The sequence below is a fragment of the Myiozetetes cayanensis genome, unplaced genomic scaffold (genome assembly GCF_022539395.1).
Source record: "Myiozetetes cayanensis isolate MyiCay16 unplaced genomic scaffold, myiCay2020 scf7, whole genome shotgun sequence".
Classification (NCBI taxonomy): Eukaryota; Metazoa; Chordata; class Aves; order Passeriformes; family Tyrannidae; genus Myiozetetes; species Myiozetetes cayanensis.
In genome coordinates, this window is record NW_026087964.1 from 33,351,170 (window position 1) to 33,363,922 (window position 12,753).

Genomic DNA, 12,753 nt, shown 5'->3' on the forward strand with positions numbered 1-12,753 from the left:
ATGTAGCTTTCATTTATAACCACTAAAATAATAGAGAACAGATAATTAGTGAACTGAAAATAGAAATTTGTTGTTTGTTGCACATAAAAAATGTTACTTTGGCTGAAAAATGTGTTCTGATATAACTCTACTTATGTCTCTAGCATTATATCAAAAAATTAATCTGACCATTTGCACTTAGTCAAAATAAGAGGATAAAAGGGCAACTAGAAAAATCTAAAACTGTGAAAAATCAGCAGAAAATCTAATTTGTTACGCAAACTATTTAAAATTCTCTTGAGGATCTTGCTTAGAAAATACTCCTTAAAATCTTGATCATATAATGCTTCTGCTCCTCTTACTTGAAATGACAATCTTTTTTCTGACAAGCATGAGTTAAGAGTTCTGTGTTTTTCTATGATCTGATAAAATTATTATTATCTAAAACATTGCAGTATATGAAAATCTGCATTTTCATTGCACTAGGAATTTTCAGTTTCATGACCTACAACAAATGAAAGAGATTTCATCTTTAATTAGTAAGAAAGATATTATTGTCCGTTTTATCAGAAATAAATGGAAAAGCATTTGAAATCTAAGTCTTTTAACACATCACAAACTTAATTCTTTCTCGTTCATTTACTATCTTTGGTTTTATTACATGCCACTATTCTTTCCCTATAGGACACTTTTTTTTTTTTTTGTCTCTCAGAATGAAATTAATTTATTCACCCATAAAGCATAATTCAAGCAGAATTATTTTCATGCTAGAATACAAAGGAGTTGGAAGGAAATGATCTCCATATATGAAGCTTGAAGAAGGTAATGATTACAATGTAGATAATGTAAAGAAGGTGAGTCTTCCAAAGGATAACTCAGAGAAGCAGAGGATTTTTCAGTTGATTTTTTTTTTTTTTTCTTAAAAGAAGCTCTCTTTGTGTGAGCAAGAACTGGACAGCAGTGATAGCCTATTCTATGTCACTTTCAGTATTGGATCCATGCAGATGGAACCCTCTGACACAGATCCTGGCTTTCCAGAATGGCCCTGAATTTTTATGACTAAATGTTGCTAAAGGATGGCCTCCAATAAGACAAGTCCATTTGTCTTTTGTTTCCAATGAAGAATTTTCAGTTTCAGTAAAGAGATTGGTTTAAAATATCATTGAATTTTTTTAAAATATTTGCCTTAAAAATGTTTATCCCTCCTTCTGAACTCCCATTCCACAATATTTGCCTCATCTTCAAGGCTTTCAAAATTTATAATTGTTTATTGCAATAAAACAGAGAATTGTATTTCTCTTCTGACAGAACTATCTCAGGTAGCCAGTTTAAACACATCACACCTCAAAAGAATCACTGAATCTGTTATGTTGTAAAAGACCTCTGAGATCATTGAGTGCAGCCTATGACCCAACAGCACCTTGTCAACTCGATCATGGCACTAAGTACTACATTCAGTCTTTCCTTAAATACCTCTAGGGATGGTGACTCAACCGACTCCATCATCCACCTCCACCTCCCTGGGCATCCTACTCCAATGCTCAATCACTCTTTCTGAGAAGAACTTAATGTCCAACTTAAACCTCCCCTGCTGCAGCTTAAGACTGTGTCCTCTAGTTCTATTATTAATCTCCTGGGAGAAGAGACCGACCCCCACTTGGCTACCACCTCCTCTCAGGTAGTTGTAGAGAATGACAAGGTCTCCCCTGAGCCTCCTCCTCTCCAGATTAAACAACCCCAGCTCCCTCAACCACTCCTCACAGGACTTGTACTCCAGTCCCTTCCCTGGTCTTGTTGCCCTTCTTTGGACACGCTCCAGCACCTCAATATCCTCCCTAAATTGAGGGGCTCAGAACTGAATACAATACTCAAGGTGCAGCCTCACCACTGCCATAGGGGAAGAATCACTTCCCTGGTCCTGCTGGCCGCACTATTGTGGATAGAGGCCAGGATGCCATTGGCCTTCTTGGCCACCTGGGCACACTGCTGGCTCATGTTCAGCTTCCTGTCAATCAGCACCCACAGATCCCTTTCCAGCCTGGCTGCTCTCCAATCACTCTGTGCCCAGCCTGTAGCGCTGCAGGGGTTGTTGTGGCTGAAGAGCAGGACCTGGCACCTGGTCTTATTGAACCTCTGTGGGTAAAGCTAAGGTTTTTCCAAATTTTTGCACAGTTTCTCATTGAAGTGGATTTTTTCAGTTAAGTAGCATGACAGAGATGTTTTATTATCCACAGAAATCAAACAAATTAGTATTGCTTTACATTGACATATTATATTTTTTGTTGTAAAATTGAAGGCAGTTTTTGTCTTTCTAAAAAGAGCAGGATTTATTTCTACAAAAACAAGGAAAACACTTTATTTGGATGGGCTTGAGGCCTTCAGTAAACAATCTTGTTATTGTTTTTTATTTTAATCTGTCACATGCTGGAACATTCTTCTGTCCAAAGAGTATTTTTGTCAGGTTTATGTACCGCTCTTGAATAATGTATGCAAATTCTGCTTACTATAATCTCTGATCATATTGGCCCTTTACTTATTTTAATTATTAGATCAGATAATAAGAGACACTCCCTTTACAAAATAAACTTCCTATACTTCTGACCTCATCAAACTTACTGTTTTCTTTTTTCCATTTATTTAACCAAATTTATTTTATGAAGATCTATACTGCTCAGAAGAGGATTTAAAGACTTTCTTCATACCACAAAAATCTTATTGCTACAATTTTCAAAATGCAAGGCACTGTCAGATAATCCATCACTACCAGTTTGAGGATCATTTCCTTTTATTAGACCTTGTTAATGTCATGGTTGCACTGAAAAATTTTTGTTTTTAAAAGTGATGAATTCTATCACCATCACTTACAGTTACAGAATCAAGTGGAGTAGTCATGAGATTAATTCACCTAACTATTATTGGTCAATTAATGAATAGGTACCTGTAGAGTAATTTACTGAAATGCTTTTGTGTAGTGCTGTTTGAGAGACAGAACTAAGTGCATATTGGCTGCACTTTTTGCTTTCCATATGAGAGTGTAATTAATTTCTTTGAGCTTCTTTCTGAACCATTTTCATATAAAGTGCATTAAAAACATTCAAACATCAGCTGAATAGAATGGATCACAAACACAACATCCAATTGCTCCAGGGGTTTGGCCACACTTGCTGTCTGAGAGAATAAGTTAAGTAATGAAATGAAAGAGCTACTGGACCATCACAATGCATATAGCAGCACTGTAGTATGCATTTTAAGATGAAATGCAAACCTTCTATCTCTCTGAATGATTAAAATGAATTGTTTTTAGGAAAAAAAAGTAATTTATGACCAGATGACAGAAGTCACCAAGCAAAATATGACAGTAACTCGGTGTTAATGTAAGATCATTCAAGATAAAATATGTAGTTTAACTATGGAAGGAAGAAAATTAACTTACCATATAATTCAAAGATAATTTTTGTCATTTGTATTCATAAGTAAGTCAGTGAGACTCTGGAGACTACTCTCTGAATAATCTGGATAAATTAGAAGACTTTCCTAACTTGGACTTGGAAACTTCTTTCTGGGAACTTTACAGTAGAAGGTATAATTACAGAACACCATGTTCTTTCTTTATCTCTGCCACCTCCCTGTAGCTGCAAGAAGAATCAGCAAATGGTGTAAAGTGTAATTTCTTCCTTCACTTTTATCTATACCATTCTTATTTAGCCCTTCTGGAGCAACACAAGCTTTCTTATACAAATGCTGACAGTAGTCCATTATTTCTTTTCTTCAGTATTTTCAAACAAATAGATATTTTGTTAAGGCTGAAACAACATACTGAAAGCAATTTTTAAGAAGCCACCTTGAAGATGAAATGTTGAAAGGAGAGAAATCAATGAAAACCAGAACTTTCTGCAGTACACAAATGATACAGAAGTCTCAAAGGCCGTAGGGCTGAAATTGCCTTTGAAAATATACTTTTTAAAATGAATCTTATATAAAGCACTTTCATATATAAAGTTCCTTTCCTTTATTTATACTTTGGTAAAAATGTGCAGAAGTTTAGCATAGGTAGAAATGAGACAGCTTCTGAATAGAACAGAGGTAGAACAGAGTAGTTCTTCAAAAAAAAAAAAAAAAGACATGAGAATGCAATCTGATTTTTGCAGCTTTAGATGTTTTAGAGAAGGAAACATTTGTGAAGACTGTAAAAGTCCTCATGAAGAGTTTTTTTTAATCATTTCCTATTGGAGGAAGGAAGGAGAGAAGTTTTCTCTCACAAACATGCCTACTTTAAAAAGACATTTCAGGAGCTCTGATTCATGACCCATGCTTTATCTTGGTAGCTAAATTGCCAGTTGCTAGATGAGATTTCCCACTGAAATTCTGTAGATGCTGATGTTCTGGCTGCTGTGTTAACTATATATTTTTTTCAGAGTTCTGTAGTAGCAATTATTTAAAAACCACAAGAATCAATAATGACGTAACCATATTCTCAACTGAGGATTAGAAAAGAACTGAGTTCCATTACCTGCAATGACAGTCATACATTTTACAGCATCCTAAGGCCTAGCTCCCCCTTGAAACACACAGAGCTTTTCTATTTCAGCTCAAAATTTTAAACTATTCCTGAACTGAAGTGTTTCAGTGGTTGAAAGCCTTTCAATTTTGATCTAAGTGTATCCTTGGCCACTTCAAATGCATTTTCTTTCATGCCAACATTATAATTTAGCTTAAAATTCTTTATTCTTTGCAGGTCCATGTCATAGATAAAACATTAGCTCACTTTTTCCTAGTTGTCAGCCTCAGAGTTTTTAAGCTGCATGTAGTTTTGGGCAGCTCAAGTGCAGTTTCCATTCTGGAGCTTAATTCCATACTGTGCAAGGAGCTGATGCTCATACAACTGCTTTGTAAGTCAAATATCCAGCTGTGAAAGGAATTGAGCAAAATGAGCCAACATTACGACATGTAACTTGCAGCCCTGATTACAGGTTACAGTACAAGCTACTGCAAGCCTGCAATCCAGTCCCTCCGTAGAAGGACCCTGAGAAGACACCATTTTACACTTGGAACTATGCCCATTTCTCCCCTTCCCTAAGCTCCTCAAATCCATCAAGTGTCTTTTGACATTCTGAAGATTTCTGTATGAGATTTGTAATGTCTACTCTGAATTTAGCCTGCTTTTCTATGTACCATAGTTCATTCTTTTTCACCAAGCTAGCCTTACATGAAACACAATACCTTAAAATTTGCTAAATTGTCTCTTCCAGAAAGATGTATGGTCTTGGCTGGTACAGTCTGATCTTCTGTTAAGTTATCTTTATTATTAAAGTGTGTGTCCAAATTCCCATTTGAATTTGTCTGTCTTTCATTGATTTTTCTTCTGCCTTTCTTCTTCAGATAAGTGTCCAGCATTTTCTGCTCTTTGAGGTATTTATACACTTCAATGATGCTATTTTTTCCAATCTTCTTTTTTGATAAACTTTTGATAAAAGCAGATTAAGCTCTGAAAGTCTCTTACTTGAAGCAAATTTCCCTAACTCTCAGGTCATGGCTTAGTGGTTTTGTTCAGTACCTTTCCTAATGCTTTAATGTCCTTTTAAAACTTGGATATGGAATTTGATGCAATGTCCCAGAACTGGTCTCATTAATATCGTATAAAATAATAAGTGACCTTCATGCTTCTACTCACTCTTTCAATCTTTCCACACCACTGGATAACACAGTAGTGCAGTGAGAACTTTACCATCACAGAGCTGAGTTGCTCGACATGAATTCTGGATCCTTTTTCAGACACAAGTCTTTTTCCTACAACTCTGCCCAGATTCCCAGTTCATATATCTCTTAATATCCTTCTTAACTTTTGGGTTGGAATTTAGGATGTGAGTGCTGATCTAGAGAAGCTGCATCTTGTTTGTGCTGGACTGCTTCTTACTCTTTAACATGTATATCCCACTGTTTAAGGCTTCAGCTTGACCTAACAGTTTCTGACTCAAATATGACTTTTGATAGGTTATGCAGTGTTACGGACTGGTGATTTGGCATGTCTTCCTATCTTAGCCATGAAATTCCAACTTGACAGTCTTTCAGGTATTGATGCAAAGCTTACCTACCCTCAGATTTTAGGTGAATAATGAATAGACCAAAGACAGGAGTAATAACAGTCCTTGTTATTCTAATTATCTATTCATGCCTGGTTTTATGTAATACCTTATCTGAAACAGAAATTTTTACCCTAACCTTGATGGTGTAAATTCGTTTGGCCACAAATAATTTTTTAATGCATCTTTTGACATTTTCAATTTTTTCCCCTGATTCTTGTCTACTACTTCAGCTAACAAATTTCTTTTTAATAGTTTGGGAAGGCTTAATTTACATTGTAAAGATGTTCAGGATGCATTCAGGAAAGAGAAATCAAATACTGCTCAAAGTCTGAAATTGGAAAATTGAAATTGTTTAAATTGTTAAAGTGTTGGTAAGATTTACCAATAGCTTACAGAAACAACACAATAACTACCAGGGAGAGCATTCTTACTGGTAACAGACCAGAAGAGTATGAGGTTATAATCTCTCTCCAGTAAAAGACTTCAGCAGTGGGAAGCCTCTACATGTGAACAAAAATGTACAGCTTTCTTTTTCAGTAATTTAAAGTAGCATGACGTCTTTATGCTAATCACAAGTCCATTGTACCTTACTTTTGAATGCACTTACTGATATTAAAATTCTTGCTGATATTAAATTCTTATTATTATGCCTGTTAGAAAATACATGTACAAAATGTGACAGGTCAGAAATAAATTCCCTCTGGAGGCACACAAAGCCATTCCTAGACTTATGCAATAGTTGTATGTTGAGGACAAAACTCTGTATTAACACTAAAAGGAGCTAAATTCTTAGTTCATGAAAGGAGTGTAACGTTCTCTAACCCTTTAGCCAGAGGCCTAGTTTTCAGAGGCAGTGTGCAATAAAACTGAAGAGCCCTTACTGTGCAGAATAAATTTTTATGTTAATCTGTAAACAGAAAACCCCTTCCTAAAATCCACTGCCTTACTAAGGTCTTACTGTATTACCAAGTCTTGGTCCTCCTTAACTAGATCAGTATTATACAACTCATCTCAGATAGATGAAAGTTTTATTTATCCAATAGTATTCTTGAAATACATGTTTTTGGTTAAAGTTAAATTTATAGGGCAGAATTCTGCAGTACTCAAGTAGTTTTTACTCCTAACACACCAAGATGAGTAAAAGGGAAAACATTCCTTGAAGAAATATTTAGTTACAAATTATAGCTGATTTCTGAGATAAAACTTACTTATACAAAATGTATTAATTGTACTGAATGTATTGTTTTCATAAGCAGGCAATACAATTATTCAAGATATTTTGAGACCTATAACTGACTAATGAAGGCAAATTTTAAGGATGCTATCATACAAAAAGGTAAATGTCTCTTTGAAAAAATCCATAATCACAGCAATAGTATTTTTTCTATTCAGCATTAATTATCTTAATTTCAAAGTACTCTATTTCATGTCAAAGCAACAACTAAAGGTACAACAAAGAAAGATTTAGAAAAAGTTCAGTGAAGCATAAAAAGGACAAACAAACAAATTTTTCATTCAGAGACAGTGATTGATATTGAAGCTAACAATGGGCCTTTCTATATTTGTGTTCTGCATAATTTATTTATATTAAGAATAAAAATATAGTCTTATATATCCTGTAGCACAGAAATTCCATATATCTTATGAAATAGAAATATATCTTTCTTATAGAAGAGTATTAGAAAGAAACCTAAGTGTTACGTATACAAACAGTAACTTGATTCTCCTGCCTTGCAAATAGATAATTTCCAATAAAGTGCACTTGGACTTTCATATTTTATTTGCTTTATAAACATCTATGATGTTTTACAGAAACATAAATGACTACAGGTTGCAATACCATGTTGAATCAGATCCACTCAGAGAATAATTGATAATGAAAATTATGGCAATGGTATAATTTCAAATTAAATTATAAAAAAATATGTTGACTAACTGTTTTCTCAGAAAACAAAATACATTCTCCAGCTATGGGAAGAAAAAAAAAACAGGTTAGTTTCTGAAGGAGAGCAAAGAAAAAATTTTACTGAAAGATTCAGTAAAGTATTCAGAACAATTTAGAAATTTATTAATAATTTAGAAATATACAAATAAACTTACACATAGAATAGAATAAACACTAGATAAGGGAATAAACAGGAGGATCAATTTTATCTTTCTGATTTCATTTAATATTAAAATTAAAATACTTAATTTCTAGTTTTAATTAGTGTATGAGTAAACCGCAGCATTCTAGAGGTTTCTATGTTCATATTTGGTGTGTGTCCAAATTTGTAACAGTCAAGATCTTATATGAAATAACTTTTATTTAAGATATTAAATCCAAATTCCACACTTGAAGACTAAAATTTTAGCAGACCTTCTAAATGGAAGTTGCCATAAAAGTGTAACTTTTTACATTGAGAGTAATCAGTCTTGAGAAGAAAAAAATTACATTCACAATCTGCCTTCCACATGGCATCTGCATACATACATACCCGTGTGGAATTTTTTCATTTTGAAACTCCATCCATTGTTAACAATCAAAGTTTAGTGTAGATTTTTTATGAGTTAGAATTTTCCTAAGTGTTTTACATTATTCCCTGTGTTTACTTCTAAACAAAGGCATATTTAGCACTTCTAAAAGAGTGAATTGGCAGGGAGACAATACAGTGGGTAAGTAAAAGAGATTCAAATCCTTCTGTGACAGATTTTTTACTAGAATTGAGCATAAACAGGCAAATTTCTTTATCTTTTTTGAGACTCCAAAAGCTACAAATGGTTTTAGTTGCACTGTGTATCAAAATGTTACTCAAAATTTTATTTATGTTTATATTTACTGATTATATTCTTTTTTTCAATATGTTGAACATCAGTTGAGTAAGAGTTCCACAGTAATAAAGACTTTTTCTTTGGGTCCTCATGGCTGATCACAGTGCCAATATTATTCTGCAGAGCACACTTTACGGTGTCAGTGGGAGTTCTGCATGCATGTGGAGAAGTGGCTATAGGAGATGACATTTGTCATGTGGCCCTAAAATAGTTCCTTCAGTGAGTTGTTGAGGTTTTTTTCCCACTGTAGCAGTCATTTTTGTTTTAACAGAAAACAAAACTCTAATAAACTGGAAAGAATACTATCTGCCAAGAGACTGTTTGATAAGTTTTATTATGCTTAAATATCAAAATAAAACAAAAACTGATGATATTAGCACTATTCAAAATCCTTACCTTTTTTTTTTTTTTTTCCTGATCTAGGCTTCTGTTACACCACACCTGCTTAAACAGACCAGTCTTAAAATAGACTCCAAAATATGACATTCCACTTACCCAGATATTTCTGTGGATTACATTATTTAGCTCTGTGATAATGGATTGATAACTGTTAACTGAACGTGTTACTCATCTTTAGAAGTTCTGAGGAGGAAGTAACAGCAATCTATTCAGCTTAGCAAAATAAAATTTTTATGTTTTCCTGCTCATACAAAAATGAACTATGATTTTCTACACAGAAATAAAGTTTCCCTAACAAAATTTCTAACAAATGGTTCTTTTGTTTGTTTTTCCCTACTGTTAGCTTGGTAGCCACAAAGGAAACGGACAGTGCAAGATCTCGTAGCATGCCAATGTCGCCATCGGATTTCCTGGATAAGCTAATGGGTAGGATGTCAGGCTACGATGCAAGGATCAGACCAAATTTCAAAGGTAATTTCAAAACTAAGCTTTCAGGTTTTCAGTGTTTCAATATTACTGCTCACACAAGTGCAGTTTCTGGGACAAATATGAAAACAAAGTACATTCACTGAAAAAAAATTAAAAGGTGCTTTCTTTTGCCTTTCTTTTGTATATATGACAGTTCATTTCAGTAGTAATAAACTTTACCCCTGTCACTTTCACAGCTGCCCAATTACAGGCCTTATGTAAATTTAGCTTATCATTAGGTTTCAATTGCCTAATACAGTTTGTTGTTTTCTTTTCTTTTGTGAAATGCTTGCTAATGGATTCAGATTCCCACCTTGGACTACCATAGCCTGAAACAGTCCAGAAAGCAAGTTCTGTGAAAGATAGGCCAAATCTTCATATCTGCCTGGTTCTAACTAAAAGGAAGAGTGTATTAAGGACTTGACCATAAGAGTCAAACTCAAGAGAGCTTCTCTTAGTTATCAATTCTATCACCAAATTAGATTCTTCACTCCTGTACCCCACTTGTGCTTTGAAATCCCAAAGGGACCATCTTCCCTCTCGTTCTTTTCCCTGTTCTCAGTTCTCTGCTGAAACTGCAAGTTCTCAATACCTGCAATTGTCTTTTGGCATGTGCTCTTTATGCACTTATCATAAAGAAGATTCAAACAAGACAAAGGAGATTCAAAGAAGACTGAAAGTCCAAAGTTTGAAAATAAATCATTACATCTTCCAAGGGTCTTAATATAAATCATATTATCCAGACTCAGGCATGCTAAAGTAGAGTATTTAATGAAGGACTCCACAAACTATATTTTTATATGAACATGCAAAAGTTTTTTATGAACACACATCACCCGTTCTAGTTTTCACAGTCTGGGAAGTTTAGGTAAATTCGATTGTTGTTGTTTTTTTTTTTAAAGAAGGAGTTCCAGTAATATAGTGAAACCATATTTAACTCTATTACTGAATCTTTAAACAAACTATCAGTCTTTAAATTATCCAGAATATAAATAGTGTTTTGAAAGAATAAACCTATTGTAATTAAAAATTATATTATTCTTTGCCTTAGCCTAACTTCCTGAGTCCAAGAGATTCTCTTAGCTCTAATATTTCACTACAAAGCAGGTCATGTTTACTACAAAAATTTTCCTTCACGCTGGCAGTCCTTTCTCCTGTAATTCATCTGTCACTGCCTTTCCATCTTGATTCTTATTCAGCAACAAATGTCATCATTTTTTGACATCTATAAGTCCCAGAAACTTAAATTATTTTGACTATAAAGCCACTGCTATATGCTGGTTTTGCTACAGTTCACCCATCTGATTCATAAGGACCATGCCAGCAATTTGCCAAATTACTTCCTCATCAATAAACCATAAACATTTGGTCCTGTATAAATAAACTTATTACCCAAGATTTCCTGCAGCTGGAAATGCCTTGCTTTTTTTACGTTAGTGATCTGATATTTCTCAGAAAATTATAAACATGCAATGGAATTTCAAATACGCCTCTAGTTGATTTGGGGATTGGATTGTATAGTTTGACCTGGACAGTATGCAATGACAATCTTCTGATGAGCCTACAGTGAAGAATAGGCAGATGGTTTAGAGATTAGCAAATTCAATGAAGTACTTCTTGAAAGCATAATTCAAAGGACTTGGAGCCTTGTTTTGTAACTATTGCAACTTAAAGAGACAAAACCTAATTTGACATTGTACTTTTTCAAAAAGTGCACATTCTAAATCTTCTAGACAGCTATGTGGTTTGAACAAATCTGCCCAGAATGATTCAGATCTACCACTAAGAATAAGTATCTCCTTAAGTGACTTTGCCACTTTCTGGTTAGTTGTGTTACTCCTAGAGCAAATGCTGGGGCTTAATGCCTGTTTGAGTTTATAATCTAGAAACAGCTTTAAAGAAAGAGGATGAGTACAAATAAGAGAATTCAAACAATCATTTAAAATAATTTTTACTTCCAGTATAATTCCTTTGTACATGAGCTTTTTAGCTACCCATTATAGTAATAATAAATCTTGGTCAAGAACACATGATTGTATGTTTTGTCTGAATGCTCTGCTTTTGCATAAGGAATTCTGCATATCAGTGCTTGTTCAACAGAAATAACAGAGACAACAGTATTAATTCAGTTATGGCATAAAACAAAATATTAAGAACTCTTGTAAAATCTTTGTTCGAGTTCCAACCTTTTTTTCCCCCTTACATCAAACCTACAGCAAGGTACTTCTCTTACTCAGTTTGTACACTGCAGACTATATCCATTCCTGAAAATATGGGAAGTACTTCATTGTGTTTCAGAATTTGGACAAATTATGTAACCCATGTGTGGAAAATGTCATGGCCTCAAGATGTTTGGAAATAAATTGACACAGGAGTATAGTATATTTTGAATCTATACAGGCCAGATTGCAAGATTGAAATACTAAGGTAGGAATTTGTGGCTTTACAGAGAAAAATATAAAGTGTTACTTGCCTTGGTATTGACAAATATTATTCAGCAGTAATTAGCCAAGAGGTAATTGAAAAAAAAAAAGGGATTTAATTACATATATTCTTCTGATCACTTCTGGAAGCTGTTTATACTTTTGGCCTTTTTGTTATTTTCTGTCAATAAAACCTTTGTGTTTTGTAATATTGGAAAGTATCCTTTTTTGCTTGCTTTAAATTTTGGTCTTATTTTACTGATCTTATTGCCACGTGACATACTGAGAAATGGAGGAAAGGTATTACTTCATTTTGACCTTTACAGATTTTTATACTTACATATTACTCCCTGACTGTATACCTTTTCCAATGTGAAGGGTCCTGTTCTTCTTAAGTTGGCTTTGTGTGGCAGCTTGTCACAGAAGTTTTGATCCTTCTGACTTTTTGATATTTTTCTTCCTAATTATGAGGCAGACAAAGAGGAAAATTTGAAGTATTCAAGATGGAAGTTCATGATAATAATAATCTATATATCTTAATCATAAAAGTTTTCCTAAGTTCTGCCTGTTTGGCTGGTAATGAAAGAAGG

The 12,753-nt window shown here is 34.0% G+C and overlaps 1 protein-coding gene across 2 annotated transcripts in view; it reads left to right on the top strand.

The window, feature by feature from the left end:
* The window catches only part of GLRA3 (glycine receptor alpha 3), an 85,949-nt gene that overhangs the window by 11,132 nt on the left and 62,064 nt on the right, over positions 1-12,753 (top strand). For both annotated transcript variants that reach the window (XM_050337644.1, XM_050337643.1), the window contains exon 2: positions 9,616-9,743. In XM_050337644.1, coding sequence (XP_050193601.1) covers positions 9,616-9,743 — 128 coding nt within the window. The remainder of the gene's footprint in view (positions 1-9,615; positions 9,744-12,753) is intronic.